Source organism: Podarcis pityusensis, assembly GCF_964106645.2.
Source record: "Podarcis pityusensis genome assembly, chromosome: 2".
NCBI lineage: Eukaryota > Metazoa > Chordata > Lepidosauria > Squamata > Lacertidae > Podarcis > Podarcis pityusensis.
Window position 1 is genome coordinate 36,147,669 of NC_138029.1, and position 18,525 is coordinate 36,166,193.

General features: G+C 45.3%; 1 protein-coding gene across 4 annotated transcripts in view; it reads right to left on the bottom strand.

The window, feature by feature from the left end:
- Positions 1–18,525, bottom strand: part of RNF157 (ring finger protein 157) — a 77,865-nt gene that overhangs the window by 11,294 nt on the left and 48,046 nt on the right. For 3 of the 4 annotated variants that reach the window (XM_080993757.1, XM_080993758.1, XM_080993759.1), the window contains exons 4-18: positions 17,628–17,774; positions 15,776–15,893; positions 15,371–15,437; positions 14,794–14,837; positions 13,111–13,158; positions 12,031–12,102; positions 11,546–11,705; positions 10,945–11,057; positions 9,491–9,729; positions 9,159–9,267; positions 8,438–8,549; positions 7,327–7,511; positions 6,200–6,265; positions 4,584–4,632; positions 1,035–1,145 (exon numbers count right to left, since the gene is read on the bottom strand). In XM_080993757.1, coding sequence (XP_080849883.1) covers positions 1,035–1,145; positions 4,584–4,632; positions 6,200–6,265; positions 7,327–7,511; positions 8,438–8,549; positions 9,159–9,267; positions 9,491–9,729; positions 10,945–11,057; positions 11,546–11,705; positions 12,031–12,102; positions 13,111–13,158; positions 14,794–14,837; positions 15,371–15,437; positions 15,776–15,893; positions 17,628–17,774 — 1,640 coding nt within the window. The remainder of the gene's footprint in view (positions 1–1,034; positions 1,146–4,583; positions 4,633–6,199; positions 6,266–7,326; positions 7,512–8,437; positions 8,550–9,158; positions 9,268–9,490; positions 9,730–10,944; positions 11,058–11,545; positions 11,706–12,030; positions 12,103–13,110; positions 13,159–14,793; positions 14,838–15,370; positions 15,438–15,775; positions 15,894–17,627; positions 17,775–18,525) is intronic. The other variant, XM_080993760.1, reaches the window with a different exon arrangement.

Below are 18,525 nucleotides of genomic sequence, written 5' to 3' on the forward strand. Positions count from 1 at the left end.
TGCTTTTTCATTATGTTACTAACCAGGCTAGCTATGTGTAAAGAAAATAATTAAATCTGAAGGACTTTTACATATTGGTTAGAAATAGAATGAGATTGGGGGCGATGGCTGGATCTTATTTTAGTGCAGGAAGAAGTCCCTCAATAGAGCATCTTTTCCATGGAGTCACTAAATTAGATATCATGGAACAAGTGTGGTTCCTTCTGTACCCAACAGATTTAACCAATGCTTTGACTTCTATAAGCCTATCTAGGAGCTGACAATTTATCCCGCCACTATGAATCTTGTCAGGAAGAACTCTGCATGCTGAATCTTGGGCTCAACTTTAAAACTTAACCCTATTTCTTATGCCAGGCGTATGTGAACATATCTAAACTGTACACCTAAAATGGCTTTCACTGCCATGACTGAAGGATCTTGGGCACTGGTCCTCAACAGGTGGATGAGGACACCCAGGTGGGTTACAACCCAACCAAAAGTGGGCTGCACCAGCAGTGCTGACATTTCCTTTCCCCCCTTGGCTTCAAAAAGTTTTAAAGATGATGAAAATATGTGGAGGGGGAGAGAGTAGAACACAGAAGGAGAAAGAAGGGGATGGAAATATTCAGTAAGAAATAAGAGTGGGCACCACGCTACACATGGAATTAAATGTGGCTCCCGTGTCTTATGGGCTAGGAACTCCGACAAAGATGTTTCCACACCCTCAGGGAGTTTTGGTTCCCAGGGGTCAGTGGAGAAAGCCATATTAAAAACTTGCCTTAAGTTAGGAAACCTAAAAAGGATCTCTATATTGTAGTGTGATGCAGGGCTGGTCAGGGGAGGTAAGTGGGCATGGTTTAAAATATCTGGAAGGTGCCATAGCTGAGCACCTTTATTTTTGCCTGTTTCAACGTGAAGTATAGCTATATGTACATGCAAGTGTTACGTTCTGGCTGCTGGCGACAGGTGACAGGGTGGGGTGGGGGGTATGTAAGAGGCTCCCCTCCCACCTCCACACACCCACAAAAGTTCATGTTCAGCAGACTGCCACTCACCAGGTAAGCAGGCCTCAGAGCACAGCTTATTGTCCAGTGCTTTCACGCTTGCGTTGCCAATGTCATTGTTATTGTCACACTCCATACCTAGGTATGCGCCTGTCCTTTGGCCTGTAAGGGAGTTAATGTAGTTAGAGAGGGGATGGGGCTGCGCTTTGACATACGTATTCTTTCTCCTTAAAATATCGGAAGGCACAAACAGTTCGTATCAGGAGTTGGGGAAGAAAACCTCAACAGCAGCCCATGGGGGCATAGAGAGTGGACAATAAGGCATTTGACTGGGTTGCGTCTGCATTAAGCCATCTTGGCAGGTTTCCTCAACCACTTCCATTTCTATCCTGGTTTCCAAGAAAAAAAAAATGCCAGTGAGAAAGGGTACAGGCACAGGAGGACATTTAACCTTTTCTGCAAAGGCAATACATAAGCAGGCACAGAAAGGAAGATCACCAGCTCATGCTTTTGCAGGTCTCTGGCTGGTGTCTAAAGCCTTGTGGGGGAAGCTATATGAATGCTTCAAAAACCAAAACGTTCCCCCAACATGTTACCTCTCCAGCAAACGCAACACAACAGGAACCTCAGTTGGTTGCAAAAAGAAAGCACTATTAATTTTGTATTGCAAATAAGCACCATTGGACATATCCTTCTCTTCAGGTAGCTCTGGGAATGGTAGTTCTTTGTGACAGGGGTGGGGAACTTGATGCCCTCCCAATGTTCCTGGACTTCATCTCCCATAGTCCCAGACCACTGGCCATGCTGGCTGGGGCTGATGGGAGTTGGAGTTCAACAATGTCACCTGGAGCTCAATGAGTTCCTGTTTCCAGTTCTGTTGAGTGAGTGCTAGGGATTTCTAACAGAATTCCTAGTCCCTTCACAAGAACGACAGTTCCCAGGATTCCTTGAATGATGCCTTGCAGTGGTATAAATCAGATACAGAAAGGTCTGTAGCACAGATTTGTTTGCTTTGACACAGCTTAATGTTGGAAAGCAAAAGCTGTGATTGCCTTAGGCTACCTTTTTCACGTTTCTCCAGTAATATTCTAAGAGGTGCTCACACATATCATAATTACTGCGGTGAGTTTTCATTTTTGCATTTGAATGAGAAGGCTAAACTGAGTCAAATGTCTGTTTAAATGGGGGCATCTTCTTTTACCTGAAGCTCTCAGGACATTGAGTGATGCATTACTTCTGAAAATGCTCCAACCTAACCAACAATGACATCTGTTTTAACATGATTTGGCTATACCCCTCTCCCTGCCCTACAAAAGCCCTTAGGCTTATTCATTATTTTTCCTTGCAATATTCCAGATTAAATTTAGACTGTGTGGGTACTATTTTGTTTTTTGTTTTGTTTTTAAAGAGACAGATATATATATGTTGTAAAGGAAGAAATTTACAGGACTTCCATATATTAACTCCAGAAAAGTTAATAGAAATTTTGCCATTTGGTTTTTTAAAAAAGCAAAAGACCTTGCAAGAGGGAATCTGTTCAATTGTTTTCTGGACAAGTGGTTTTGGGGGCTGGAGCAGAAGACTATGTTTAAAAAAAATATTTCTGTGACAACTCTCTGAAGCCCGGAAAGGAAAGCATTCCACACAATAATGTGGGTGGTTCTTTACTTAATCAACCACACAGACTATCCATCCTACTCTGGACTCCCTGCTGGTTGGACACGCAAGTGTGCAAAAACTCACAAGTCCTAAGAACACCAGAAGAGCATTCCTGGACGTCTAAATAAGAGTGCTATTTAGAAGGCCTTCTGCTATTTCAAGCTTCAAAATAAAGTAAGTCTTAATGGTGACAGAATCCCTCAAAGCCGCTTTGGTTGACATGCTAAGAAGCAAAACTGATGCACAGCCAAGTACTCCAGCATGGCTGGTTTATGGAGTGGGCTGCTGGGCAAGTGTTGAAGTATTGTGCTGCACGACTGCTGTACGAGGCAAGCATGCAACCCCACTGGAATCCCAGAAGCGCAGCTGGCACTAAAGCAGAAGCCCCAGCCATTGGAGGGGGAAAAGGGAATGGCACCTGCTGACCCACGGAAAAGCCACCAGGTTTTGGTGAACACTGTCATTATACTGATGTTTAAGAATGGGTTCTCTGCCCTGTTGGTGCTTACTGAGGGTGTGAGAAGTGTTGTGCATGAAAGAGAATAAGATCACACGATCTGTCACCCTCCCCATCACCCAGAACCAGTGGCATGCCACAGTTTAACTGAGTTACAATTTGCTCCAGTTATGGGTAAACTTGGCCCAACTCCTGCTGCAGCTTTTAAGTTAACCCTCAAATGTTAGCAAAAACACAGCAGCATGAAACATTCTGCAAGCATACCTGGAGGCAGAAGCCTGAGGCTAATTGGCATGTTCCATTGAAATTGCATATTCACTATGCATATGCTTTGTGGATGTCAACTTCCAGAATCATAACACACATGGGGGTTTAAGTTTTGTTTTAACCTTCCAATTATTAAGCATGCGGTTGCGGTATTTTCGAGCTTGTCTCCTTGCTGCTGACCATGAGCACCTGAAACTTGCCTTTTAAAAATGAGATGCTCAGAGTTCACAAGGAAAGTCCACGAGTCAACTAAAAGCTATTTTACTTGGGAAGGGTTGTGTATGGAAACTCTTAAGAATGTTTATTATGAAGTTCTACAAAGCGGGTTGATTTCTAATCAGCCAAACACACCAAGGAAGAAGAGGAAGCCCATTTTACCTGGCTTCTCTTCCCACCACAGTGAGAGCTTGTCTCTGCATCTTCCAAAAGTACCAAAGAGGTGTGTCATCATCTGGGGTTTATGGGAGTGTCACAGATCCCTTACATTTGGGGGAGCAGTTTTCCATTAGGGTCCCTATGTCAGCGGCCCATGACCTAGCTCCCAAAACGTGATGATTTGCATTGACCTATGCTTTGCTGCTGCAAAGGTCTGGTGTCAATAGCCCTCTAAGTAGCTAAAGACTGAACCTAGTAGGTCATTATCTGCAACAGTGAAGATTTCCCTCCTCAGTTTTGCAATTTTCACCAGAACATCCACTGCTAAGGGCATTGCCAAAGATGCTCCAGCTATCTGAAGATTGCTCTCTGCTTCATCCTTCCTTCCCTCCCCGCTCCATTTCCCAGAGAAGCGTTTGGAATTGCTATTGCTTTAGTAAGGGACCCTGGCATTTTGAAATTGAAGACTTTTCATTTATGTCTCTACCTTGCAACATTTTTATAATTTCACTTGTGAGCGGAATTACTGAAACATTCGAAAGCTGTTTTACACTACTTTGCAAAAACTAGACATCATATTCTAGCATCAGAAACACATAAACCCACAATATACAGGGAAAGCCATCAAGTAGCTTTATATTACAACTCCCCCCCACAACACCTCCAAACTCTTTAGACCATCCATCTGCTACTACAAGATAAACAAGGCTGAGCTTGTCCAGAAGTCCCACCCCCGCTCAGCCTTGCTTTTCCTTATCCGCCACTGTGAACACTGCCAGCTGGATGTGATGGAACATAGCCAAAAAATATGGGGAAAGGAGTAATGGTCTGTTCTCTGTTACCATCTTCTTGTGTGGGGGAGCCAGCCTCTTCCTCCATGACGTCATTCCCCTGCCACAAAAGATGACAAGGTGCAAATGTTAAAAGTGAAGGACTTGCAATACACAGAGGAAGACACAAAAGCTCAGTTATCAGAGCTTGGTTCCCTCCTTAAAAGGGTGTCAAGAGAAGCATTCTCCTATGTATTTTCTGCACAGAAGAAACCAGAAATTGGCTTGATCAAATGAACTCAGTCAGAGGCTCCTTGTGAAACCTAGTGCAGTATTGCTTTGACCGATCGGAAAGCCATGGATATGAAGTTTAGTTTGCTTCTTTCTAGAACTGGAGTCCCAGTCATATGGGGGCACTAGGTTTCACAGGGAGCTTCTGGCTGAGCAGCTGCTTTGGCTGTGAGGCAAGGAATAGCAACATAGAGAATATGCTTAGCTAACAGCAACCACAAAGACTCAGATTAGCCAGAAGAACCTGTTCCCTCACCGATCCAGAGTATTTCCTCCCCCCCCTTTTTTATAACTTTATTTTGTTTTCTTTTGACGAAGTAGTAATAAATAATTAAAATGTGCACCCCACGCCCAAGACCATTCCATTGTAACTATCCAGCCTCCAAAAATTTCAACACCTCTTGTGATGGTTTGACCCCTTTCCATTTAAACACTACAAATTCTACAAATACCTTCCATATCTCCTCAAAATTATTTCTCCTGCATATTCCCCGTCTTACCTTAATAGCACATTAGGTAAAGGTAAAGGGACCCCTGACCATTAGGTCCAGTCATGACTGACTCTGGGGTTGTGGCGCTCATCTCACTTTGTTGGCCGAGGGAGCCGGCGTACAGCTTCCGGGTCATGTGGCCAGCATGACTAAGCCGCTTCTGGCAAACCAGAGCAGCGCACGGAAACAACGTTTACCTTCCCGCCGGAGCGGTACCTATTTATCTACTTGCACTTTGACGTGCTTTCGAACTGCTAGGTTGGCAGGAGCAGGGACCGAGCAACGGGAGCTCACCCCATCGCGGGGATTCGAACCGCCGATCTTCTGATCGGCAAGTCCTAGGCTCTGTGGTTTAACCCACAGCGCCACCATAATAGCACATGTTAATTTATCATTAATAGCTACATCCCACACCTCTTTATACCATTCCTCCATTTTATAGTCACCTTGCCCCTTCCACTTCCTAGCTATAATAACTTGTTCAGCTGTCAATTAAGTTGTGAGCAAGTCCTTCATATCCTGTGAACCTTCCACCCCATTGTAAATTGATAATAATGCTACCTCTGGACTTTCGGTCAGCTTTAACCCAGTGATTTCTGTTATCTCCTTAAACACCCTTTGCCAAAAAAGTTGTATGTCACTTTGTGCTGAGCTACAAACTTCATCACTGAGCAGCTCTCATCTTCCCCTTTATCAACTACACAATTTACAGCATTTTCCATCTACAGTATTTCACTTTACTCACTGGCTCCCATCTGCCTTTCTCTCCCTAATTGATGCCTAGGCTTTCAGGTTGCCAAAGCAAAATGTTTTCATAAGAAAGCTTCAGCCACTGGCTTTTACATCCAATCATCCCTCCCCTTCAATCCCCCTGTGTTAAATAGGCCTTCAAATGTGGAATTTTACCTCTGCGTCTCGTTCCTCTGCTGACATACTGACAAAGTTTTCATCTGGAGATTCAACGGGGGTTGACTAAGGGAAGAGAAAGGGGAAAGGGCAGGACTTGGACTTACTGGTGCATTTCCTGTAGAGGCAGGTTACAATCACTGGCAAATTGCATCGGTGGTATCAACCCCAACATATGTTCTGAATTTTTTAATGTCTCGCTGGCTTCCCACCTCTTCTCAAATGAGTTTTTGCAACAAGGTACACCTGGCCAGTGCTTTTTTTTCTAAAAAAAAATGTTTAGGGGTACTCTCATTTTGACTCAAGAAAATCACCATTTTATAGTACAAACTGGGAAAAATAAATACAGTAAATGGACAAAAGTACGAAGATTCACAAAATGTTTAGGGGTATGCATCCCCCCAGAAAAAGAGCACTGCACCTGGCTGCCATATTGGTCAATTTCTGCCACACCTAGGGAATGGCTGCTTAGCCATAACCTACAATGCTGTGTGTTTGCTGCCATCTTGGATGTTAGGTGTGCCATATAATCACTGGGTTCCACCCAATAGCTGAAATGGCTTGAATAACTTTTTTTTAAAAAAAACTAGGTGGTATTCAACTAAGTTTTACCCAGAGTAGAACTTTTATTTTATTCTGTGAACTGCCCTGAAACCCCGGGTATAGGGCGGTATATAAATTCAAGAAGAAGAAGAAGGAGAAGGAGGAGGAGGAGGAGGAGGAGGAGGAGGAGGAGATGAAATAATTAATGAACACGACTTAACCATGTCCATTAATTTCAATGGGTCTACTCTGATTAAAACAGTTGAATATCTCTCTCTCTCGGTTTGAGAATTTAAAAAGGTCTTGCATTATATGAAGTGCTTTGCCTGCCCCAATGGTGAACACATCCCTTAGAGTAGGGATGGGGAACATGTAACTCTCCAGTTATTATTGGACCACGACCCCCATCATCTCTGGCTACTTTCCCTCCTGGCTGGGAGTGATGAGCGTTAAAGTTCCATCACATCCGGAAGGCCACAGGTTTCCCATCCCTGCCTTAATAAGGGTGGCTGTCATCACAGAAATGAACTAGCCCGCATCGCAGTTTCTGTGCTTGGTCATCTGAATAGGCTTGCCATACTTACATCTCCTTCTGAAGGCACCCCACTGGCAACAGCAGGCGATGGGATCATGTCCCCCTCTTCCTCAGTGCCAGGAGCTACATAGGAGCCTGACATGGAAGACATGGTGTCAGTGCTGATCTCAGAGTGCTGGCTTTGAGAGGAAGCCATAGACATGACCGACTGGGCCAGGCTGCTGCTAACAGGATCTAAGGAAAGAGAGGAGGGCGCAGGCAAGACATTGCCAGGGAGGCTGGTTATAAAGGGACACACAATAAACTAGCTGAGATACAAGTTTAGCAAAAAAAAAATTAAAAACAAGCTTTTTAAGAGCTTCCAAGATCCAACCCGAGCCTCAGTCCTGTGCAAGAAAAAGGTCCACTCTGCTGTGCTCTTAACTCAGTCAGTACATCACACGTTTTCCTTACTCCATCCGGCTCCTGATCACGTGTCTTTCATGAGCTGTCTCTTCTAGCTCAAATCCTACGATAATGACTAATATACACACAATAATTACCAAAATGATTATACATTCTTTATCAATCTTCTGAGAAAAACGCAGAACCTTATGCAAAGCCACAGAGACTTGCGAACTACCCAACCTAAGATGAACTTATAATGTCTGACTTCCGTTATAATGTCTTTGTGGCTTTGCATAAGGTTCTGTATTTTTCTCAGAAGATTGATAAAGAATGTATAATCATTTTGGTAATTATTGTGTGTATATTAGTCGCCAACGTGTTGCATGAGTCGTACTACTTCTATCAACAGAATAGGTTGCATTTTTCTAGCAAATCCTACGATAAAGCTACTCACTGATCTGCCTGCTTTCCAACTGTATAGCAGCAGCATGGGTTAATCAACCCATTAGTTAATCAACACAATATCCATAAAAGCAAGGAGGCCAAAAGGTGGAACATCTGCAAAACCTTTTTTTTTTATTTTAAAGCCAAGATTGTGCATCTTGTGGTCTATCCCTGTGCACTGGTGTTCAGCCTATGTCCTCTGCCAAGGCATACAAAAAGTTGGTATAGGGGAAGAAGTGTGGGATTGAAGAAAACCATTAATATGCTTGCTGAGGGGTCTTTTGAAGATGTGCCCCCAGAATCAAAGCAAGTCAGCTTTCCTTCTATACCTTCTGGAGAAGAGATGGTAGAAGAGAGAGGTGTCCCTGTACATGACGACTGGTCTATTGCTCCTGAGGAGGATAAGGTAAGGTTTTCACTTTCTGGCGTCACACCACATTCCTGAAAAAAATGCATCAGATGTTAAGAGGGAAACATAATTTCCAGTGATGGAATGACTGCCATAAATTGTGTGCTTAGCCTTGCCATTACAGATAGGCAAACTCCCCCAAACCTGCTTCAGATTAATGGACATAAGAGTTGAGGTCTTCCGAAAACAAATGAGAAAGCTCTCAGATCATTTTACCAAGGCAATCAAAGTTCCAAAAAAATTAGCCCCTTAAAACAGGAAATGATCTAGTTCCTTGGCAGTGCTCCAACAATCTCTGGTCAAGAAAGGCTTTGCTTAATCTCTCCTGGCCTGGCAAAGCATTTAGCAACAAGGGAAGCCAGTAATTCTTCCCTGGCTTTGGATTTCAATCTGAGCCAGAGAAGAATTCCTGAGTTAGCAAAGCTCACTTCCTCTTTGAGGTGGGCTTTTCCAAGCCTCTGAAATTCTTTCCTAAACCAGGTTCAGGAGAGCTCTGCCAGCACGCTTCCTTGGCATGAGCAACAAAGACATCGGGTTTAACTCCTGGGATCTCTGGCAGGAAAGCTCTTTAACCCTCCTTTTCCCAGGAAGCAGAGGTGGTTTTTTAATATAAACCCAAGACCTTTCAAACAAACAATCACCTCTTCATGAGGACGAGGAGACTTCCTCCTGGAAATCCTGATTTCAGATTCACTGCCGGTCTTTTCATCCTCTTCTTCATGTAGTACTGAGGAATTCTGGGATATTGACCTGGTGGAAAACAAACCACTTCTTTCTACTAGAAACCAAAGGGAAGGGGGAGCTCTAAAGAGCTACAAGCTGACAACAGAAGACACATCCACAAGCAGCTAAATACACCTGGAAGGCAGCAGATACATCGAGAGACAGCGGACAGGTACCAGCAATTGTAGCTTAGCCATGGCAGTTTGGGGAACAGCCACTGCAGTGCAGGAGACATCAGCAAGCTACTTACTTGGACAGGCTCTTCTTCAGCTTGAGTCCTTGGCTGCCGCAATCCGACAAGCGGTCAAGGGGAGACAGGGTCCGGACGGGAGGCAGGTGGCCATCACTGCCATATGAGGGCAGCATGCCCGACACGTGGCTGTCCCCAAGTACGTGGAGCGGAAGAGCTGCTGGGGATGGAGTGAGAGGCCCATTAAGGGCTTCCAGAAGAGAGACCACCTCATAGCCCGGAGGGATGTTCTCTGAAGACTAGAGGAACCAGGGAGACGGGTGTGAGAAGAACACTCTCCCTCTGTATCAAACATAGCTTTTTACAAGAGAGCTCAGCACAGAGGAGTAAGCCCCACCGCCCTCCAAAGGAATCTGACTCATACATAAAAGGAGCAAGAGAGAGAGAGGGAGACTGAGATCACCGATGGGAGACTTGCTTATTTCACATAAAGTTGCTGATATTTTCATGCTTTATTCTGGACCAGATCGCTTGGATTTCTTAGCCTGAAATCTTTTAGCTGGAAGAAGTTGCGACTGTGTGACTGTAAAATGGGCAGAGGAACACCCTTGGGTGCTGGAGTCGTGCAGGGCACAGAAGCCAGAGAGAGAGAGTGAGGAAAGGGGGGGGGGGACTAACACACAGGAATCATCCAACACACAACCTGCTACTATTCTAACGAACTTCCATAGTCAAGAGGATACGGGGCACACTTTTCTGTTCCAAGCTTGACATTTCAGGCCTAGTTCCCTGACGTTGCAGATGTGGTGGTAAATTAGTTCTTGGCTCAGATCTCTTCGGACTGTCCACCGTGTGGAAAAAGTCACGTTGTTAAAATTATTTATCCATTGGGTGGAAGTCCACATGCACTCAAAACTAAAGTATTGAGGGGAGAAGACTAGAATTTTGCTCTTCTCCCCAGTATCTAGTTTTCTAAATGCAAAGCTGTTTAAAAAATAAACCAGCGAAAAAGGAAGAGAATTTGATATTATTACCTTCCACTTGCAGTCTGAAGCACTATTGTCTAGAAACCTTAAATCTACTCTGCATGTGGACCTAGAATGAATCCCAGCTCTCCCCTAGATAGATACCAGATCCGCACTAAATTCTGGACACGCAGATTGGCAGGAGGTGAACAACTCACTCTATGTGGGTGCTGCTGGGGCAGAGCTTCTGGCTCAAGGCTGATTCGCTTGATTTTGCATGGAATTTCCTGCTACGCTACCCGAATCATTGTGAGGAAGGCTGGTAGCCCTTGTCATCAGTAGCACCTTTTCCTTGGCCCCCCAAAGCCACTGGCTGTACAGCAGTCCCGCAACAGGCTCTGTGGATACGATACTACAGGGAAGGCTTTTAAAGAAGCCTTCTCTGTGCCCGACTCCTCTTCAGCAAACTAGTTCACAGCCCGCAAGACCTGCTCAGCAAAGACAGCAGGGCAGTGTCAACACTGGGACCACCAGCACACCTATACTAACCGAGTGCTCCTCTGAATCAGATGTCTGAGAGGCGATGACAGGGTTGAAGTTGGTTGGGGAAAGGGGTCCCAGCTTTTTTCTCATGGCTCGGATCTGTAGCAAAGCCCGAAATGCTGCAGGGCAAGAGACAAAGGGTAGGAGGAATAAAAACAGCTTCCAACAACAAATATTAAGGATGCTCACTGTCAGACAGGAACTCTTTATGCACACAATTTTGTGTGGTTTCCACAAAACACCAGAACGCAATCCCATAAATTTAATCCGGATTTACCCTTACTGGGTTAAATCTGATTTGGAAACCCCTGTTGTCAACAGCCCATACGAGATATTTGAATGACTCTTTGCAATAATAAGCCCCTGCCTGGAAGCTCCCTCAGAAGACAGGTGCAATATAACAACATACGCTATAATTTGCCCATGGTGACCAAAAATTGGCAATAATTAAAAATAAGATACTGCATGCAAAATCTGACAGGATTTTGTCAACAATGAAAAATGAATGTTAACTTTCCAAAGTCAGAGGATCAAATAGGATTTTTCCAGGATATGGCTACCTCTAATTTGGACAAACATCAAGGTGTAAAGAAGCTCGCGGACTTACGCAGCCTGCAGATGGGGCAGTTGTTGGCTTGGTAACGCAAGGTGTCAGCGCAGGTATTGCAGAGGCAAAGGTGGCGGCAAGGTAAGATCAAGGTGTCCCGGACGTCAGAGAGGCAGACTACACATTCTGCACTATTGTCGCTCACCTCATCTTCTGCCACCTGGAAAGGAAAGGAAACCAAAGCAAAAATACAAAACAGGTAGGTGAAATGTGACGTTCAAATATTTCCTTAATGAGTTTGAATTAAAGGGAATGCTGTTTTGCTGTGTTTACACAGATGTATTGGAGGTGGGGGAGAAGAGAACTGTAAAAATTGAGCAGTAGCTAAATGTTAAGAGGTCCTCCCCTTTTAAATTTTAAAATTTCTGCCACAGCAGCTTTCCAAGGCGAATTCTCTCGTATGAAAACAAATCCTTCTTGAGTCTATTTCATGTGTATTTTTACAGCATGTGAACTTGCCCTGCATCCTCTGCTTCAGTACTCACCTTGGAATCCTGTGTATTATATTTGTTTTCTATCCCATAGATCTCTTGAAGGAGGTAGCTCACTCCGTCCACCTACATGGGCAAGGAAAGAGAATCAACACATAAGTAATTGGAAGTAAGTAGAGTAAAAAAATGGGCTCCTTCGGGAGGAGGGGGAGGACTACAGACAGCTTCTATGAGAAACAAGAACTTCTCTAATCCAAAGATACCAGTCTGCTTCAGCCCACCTAAACACACACACACTAGCCCATTATTGTGGGAAAGTAAACTCCATGTTTCTATGCAATACTTAAATGCTATGGCATGTTGAATTTTTCAACTTTCAAATTCCCAAAAGGAGGGGTGCTAAAAGGCTGTAACATGACTTGGGAAATCAAAAGATATTTTGGTTAAATATATATAATTAATTTTGTTTGTAAATTATGTAAAGTAAAATATGTGTAAAATTGCATAGAATTCTTTTTTTAAAAGATTGCCAAATACTTGCGGTTTTATTATATATTAATTTTATTCTTTTATTATTTAGCATTGCCTGACATTTTTGGAAGGTAAAATTAGAATTCTACATTTTTTTTCCTCAAAGCAGATTGTGTGCTTCTTCATCAGACGTAGGCTTCCAAACACATATTTTTATGACCCCTCACGGAAGAAACTTGCAAAAATTAAGTTTCATCCCTAAAACGACATGTCCTAATGAGGGATCATCCATTGGTTCTAACATCAAACCGTTCTCTAATTTTCCCTAATCCATGGCTTCCCAATGCCTTTTCTCTAAATGCTCTCTGCAATAGGCACGGACGGTTGAGACTAGACTGGGATGGAGATCCCAAACAAATCTGACCCCAACTCATATGCCCCCCCTCCCAACTGGGCAATATCCAACTCAGAGGTAGCCCACTGAAATGGATGGACTTAAAATGGATCTAATCTGAGTATGACTAATGTTGGCTATCACCCAAATATACTTGTGTCTCGGGGTCTTCAGTGATTCTAGGCAGCTTTCCCAGAAAAGTGGTAACCAGGGACACACCTGAACTAAAGCAGCAAGCAGCCACCACCAAGCACCAACCACACACTCACCACTTGCTTCTGTTTGAGGGGCTTCACACAAAAGCTGCCGTCGGCATGCTGGGAGAAAAACACAAACGATCAGATAGGGCTTTAGTCTGTCAAAAGAGGCTTCACAGAATACATTTGCGATGAAACAGAATTCGCCTACTGAAGAGCATCCGCTTTAAAAAAGAACGCGTCCGCCTTGTAGCAGAATGCAAAAGGAATGCATCCTATTCATGTTGTGCCTTGTGCTCCAGGAATCTTCTAAGCATCACTCCCCTTTCAACTCTCCTAGCACTCTTCTTTACTATTCAAACGCTCACAAAAGATTGCTACAGTTCAAAAGCAGCCTCTAATCCTTTATATTTATTTCGCTGTGTAGTCACATAAATATTTTTTACATTCACTCAGCCTGCGTACAAGGTGTGAGTGTGTGTTAATTAACTGAAGGAACTGGGGGGTGGGGGCTTGATTTGTTTTGGTATAAGCGAGTTTGGGTTGGTTCCACAGGCACGTCTTCTGATTATATCCCCTGTTGAACATTAATGCCCCTCTTCTTTGGTGTTTGGGCGTACGGCGAATAGACAGTGCTACCAATATCACTGTGTAGCAGAGCGCCAAACAAGCAACCTCAGGTGCTCAGTAGGATCACCATCCTCAGATCCCCTCCGATTCCATGAAATCCTGTTATATAGAAGAGGCAGTGGCGTAGCGTGGGGGGTGCCAGGGGTGCCGGCCGCACCGGGCGCAACATTTGGGGGGGGCGCGTTTGGCCGGCCCTCCTGGAGGAAGCAGGAACCCCACTGTCCTCGGACCTCCTCCGAAGGCTGGCGGTGGGGCGGAGAGACCTCCTCCCCGCGCCAGCCTTCGGAAGGCTGCTCTGAAGCCTGGCGGTGAGGCGGAGAGACCTTCTCCCCGCGCCAGCCTTCGGAAGGATGCTCCGAAGCCTGGCGGTGGGGCGGAGAGACCTTCTCCCCGCGCCAGCCTTCGGAAGGCTGCTCCGAAGCCTGGCGGTCGGGCGGAGAGACCTTCTCCCCGCACCAGCCTTCGGAAGGCTGCTCCGAAGCCTGGCGGTGGGGCGGAGAGACCTTCTCCCCGCACCAGCCTTCGGAAGGCTGCTCCGAAGCCTGGCGGTCGGGCGGAGAGACCTTCTCCCCGCGCCAGCCTTCGGATGGCTGTCCTGAAGACTTGTGGTGGGAGCAGTGGCGTAGCGTGGGGGGTGCAGGGGGGCCTGCTGCACCTGGCGCAACATCTGGAGGGGGTGCGGAAGAGACTCGAGTGCTAAAATCCACGGGTTAGGGGGCGCAAATTACTTGCCTTGCCCCGGGTTAGGGGGCGCAAATTACTTGCCTTGCCCCGGGTGCTGAGAACCCACGCTACGCCACTGAGAAGAGGGTCCAGAACTTTTCTTCTACCAAAAAGGCCAACATTGTTCAGAGATCCTGGCTGCTTCTTGGAAGCTTGGGCAGCTCTCCAAGCCATTCCTCATGATCCAAAGTCATGTAACTTGGAGAATGTGGTGGGAAGCAGAGGCTGGAGAAGTCTACAGAGCTTGCCCCTTGCCAATTTACCCAAGCGGCTCAGCAGTCTTCCTAACCCTTTGACCACGGACTTGCTTTGAGAGCAAACTCTTTACCCACATTTGGGAGGCCAGATTTCTGGGCATAAAAGCTAGCTTGGACAAGAAGTCAAGAGAAAGACCACACTCACCTTCTCAAACGTTGCCAGGAGTACATGGCAATGGCCCATATGCTCTGCAAGGCAACAGGCAAGAATGAGAGTGATTGACACACACATGCGGAAGCCTGTATATAGATGATAGAGGTCAGGGATGGCAATTAATTAATTGTATCCTGCCCATCTGGCTGGGTTTCTCACAGAGTAACAGACACAGTTGCACTTCAGCTCTCATCACCTCCATCCAGAAAGGCCAATGGCCAGGGATGATGCCAGATGCAGTTTGCCAATACGTGGAGGGTGATAGATTTGTCACCCCAGTACAGGTTTTCTGCAATTGCAGGTGTCCACTGACGAACACAATTCAAGTTGGTAAAACCTACAAACAGATCAATTAAATGTGTACAAATAGCTCATTATAGGCAGTTTTCAGAGTGTATTTGTTTGCTAATGTCACTCAGCAGGGCATCTGATGGATAGCTGGGATGTGGTTATCTAAACAGAAACTGGGTTGCAAAAAGTACAGCTACAGCTTGCCAGGCAAAAATCATTTGAGCATCCATGTTAACTCAGTGCCAAAATAAATCCAAACCTTAAGAGCATCGCTTACCATCTCCCTCATCTACCACTGCAAGAACCACCATGGGGTAGACTTCACGGTCCAGATCAAAGGCCAGCTGCAAAGAACAAGAAGGAAGAAAGGAATATATACAGTGGTGAGCAAAGTGAGCAGGGGCATCGGCCCCTAGTAACACCTAGAGTTGCTAAGTGCTTCTGTATCAATACTGCATTTTTAAAAGAGATGAATGGACTCAAGTTCCCTCTATACTACAATATAGTCTGCTTGCATCTTTTCTGTTTGTAAATTCCCATAGGGCAGTATCCTGCTGCACTGGTATTATCAGGATGGGTCCTTACAACGTACTAAGGACTCCTTAATTATTATGCCTCCCCTCCAGTGCTGAAAATATCCCTTAAACTCCCTTCCCACATTTGCAAACCCACTTTGCCTTACCTCCTCTTCAGTCCATTCTGAGGGATCGACAGTGTGGGAGGGGAGGCAGAACTGCTGGCACACCCCTCGCTTGTAGTGGACAGTCTCCGATTGCAAACTATTGTCTTTGGGGATGTAACTACCATGGAAAGGGAAGACAACAAAGAACGTGTGCTAATTATTCTTGAATCCCAACATGTAGCATTCCCAAATGCACTCCAAGACAAATATCTTCCTCCATGCAACAAACCAGCTTTATCTCTAACAGGCTCTTACTAGTTCAAAGGGATTTCAGGTCTGCATTATATTACTATCCCCCGACAGCCACTTCCTTATTATCCAGAATATCAAGCGTCCAATCAAGATTCTCTAATGGTATCCTCAAGGCCGATTTCCAGAACAACCCCAGCATGTGGTAGCCCACGCTGACATTGATCCATGGTGAGTCACTCATCTACATCCTGATAGCATCTACATAATTCAACTCAGATTGGCTTCAGTATGCCACTGCAACATTGCCTTTTCTGCAAATGCGCAGAGATGTTATCAGATGCCATATTACTCTTGATTCTGTGCCTGCTGTCAAATGCTGTTCTAGGATGAATTCTCCCTTGTGACAGGCTGACACTGATTCCAAGATTCCACAGCTCAAATTGCTACACAGACCCTTGCAGGTAATCTTTCTGCCCATCCATTAACTTGTGTCTAGTTGATTTCTTCCCCCTGCACATATAGCAAGCTCAACACAAGGCCCTTACAACAACCCACTTGGCTTTTTGTTGCTGTTTAGGTGCTTTTAATCTATTCTGCTTCTGGGCCCAATGTGTGTGGCCTTTTCTCTGGTCACCTGCCCTTGCTCTTCCAGAATGATTTACACATGTTGGCTCCCTGCCTGAACCTACAGTGATTTGCAGCCTCGTCCCTTGAGGACTCTGCCAACTTAGCTTTACGGTAGCATACAAGAGAACTGCAAACTACATGCATTTTATACTAGTGTTTGCTCTGTCCCAGAATGGATGTTTCAATAAACTTAGCAATGTCAGGATGTTTGTGTTATCATTCGCACTGCTTTGCGAATGGTCACTGCCCTTATTTTACATGTTTATGCTGTAAAGCAACTCCAGTTTCCTTATTTTCTTGTATTTTGTTTTCCTATGGCCTCACTGCTAACATTTTCTCTCCCTTTCCACCCATATATGTACAAACCATCAACTAAGGATCCAATGAAGTAAGACCCTGGCCCACAAAAGAATACACCATAATTAACTGTGTTAGTCTTAAGGTGCCACTCAAAATACCCAGAGTTCTATTAATTCTAAAGCAGGTGTTTTTTTAAACTGCTCTGCATTCTAGCCATTGGCATATTAATTCATTTTGCACTTTGTGCAGCTGTTTCCCAGCAGTTAATGCTTCTGAATACCAGCTGCTAGAAACCAAAGGAAGGGAAGAGTACTTTTGTGCTTGGGTCCTGCTTGAGAGTTTTCCACAGGCATCTGGTTGGCCACTGTGAGCACAGGATGCTGGACTAGACAGGGCATTGGCCTGATCCAGCAGGCTCTTCTTATGTTTAAAGGTACATCTAACACCAAGGTGGGGCTGGGAGAAGCGGTGCAGGCTTCCCAAGTGTACGGAAAGCCCATGTGCTTTCCTATGCACACGTGAATAGGCTCTCCTTTCAAATGTTGCGCTGAACATATGGGTGCTATTAGCAGAGCCAGGAGGTGCAGTCCACCTCCTTCCTCCATTCACTGGTGGTGCAAAAAATGCAGACACCCTGTCTGAGTATGCAAGAAAAAATTCAGAATTATTATTATTAAGCTGTCTGATTCTGTGGGAAGCAAACACTCCCCAACCCAGCTTTCGTTATATTTACCTCACTACTCCATTTTGGAATTCTTCAGTAGCCTGGTAATAAATTGTTATAGCCACCCGGGCATCAGTGTCGAATGTGAATTCCACATTGTAATGGACTTTGGCTTTGCTGACTTCTTCCCCTGGAGTCTTCACTTCCTCCGCACACCTGGTAGATAAAGACGCAGGCAAAGAAATTAGTCTAGCTCTAGACCAGGCATAGGCAAACTCAGCCCTCCAGGTGTTTTGGGACTACAACTCCCATCATCCCTGACCACTGGTCCTGTTAGCTAGGGATGATGGGAGTTGTAGTCCCAAAACACCTGGAGGGCCGAGTTTGCCTATGCCTGCTCTAGACCTTGCAACAAACAGAAAGGACCCAACTCAAAATGCCCAAGAAGTTATTTGACCTCTCTTCTGCTAAAACAGCCCTCCAGATGTTGTTGGAATACGACACCCGTCAGCCCCAGCAGGCATGGCCAGCGTTCAAGGATGGTGAGTCCAACAACAAATGCATGGTGCTACATTGGCTACCACTATGCTAAAGTAAACATTAAGAAAGTAAATGGCTTGTGCTGCAAGCACACCTGCAGCAGAACTTTAAAACATTTAACCCCTGGAGGCAACTGTATGCATGCAGCCCATCTAACATTGACACAAACTCCAGGTCCTCAGTTAAATTACCGTATTTTTCGCCCTATAGGGTGCACTGGCCCACAGGGCGCACTTATTTTTTGGGGGGGGGGGAATAAAGGGGAAATTTTTATTTCCCCCCCCCGAGCCCCAAAGAGCAAAGAAGCCATGACAGCAAGCGGGATGGATCCCGCTAGCTGTCCTGGCTTCGTTTTTAGCCTTGGGGCTGGGGGTCCGGGAGCGAAGGGGAGGTTGCGCAACCTCGCCATCGCTCCCGGAGCTTGCGG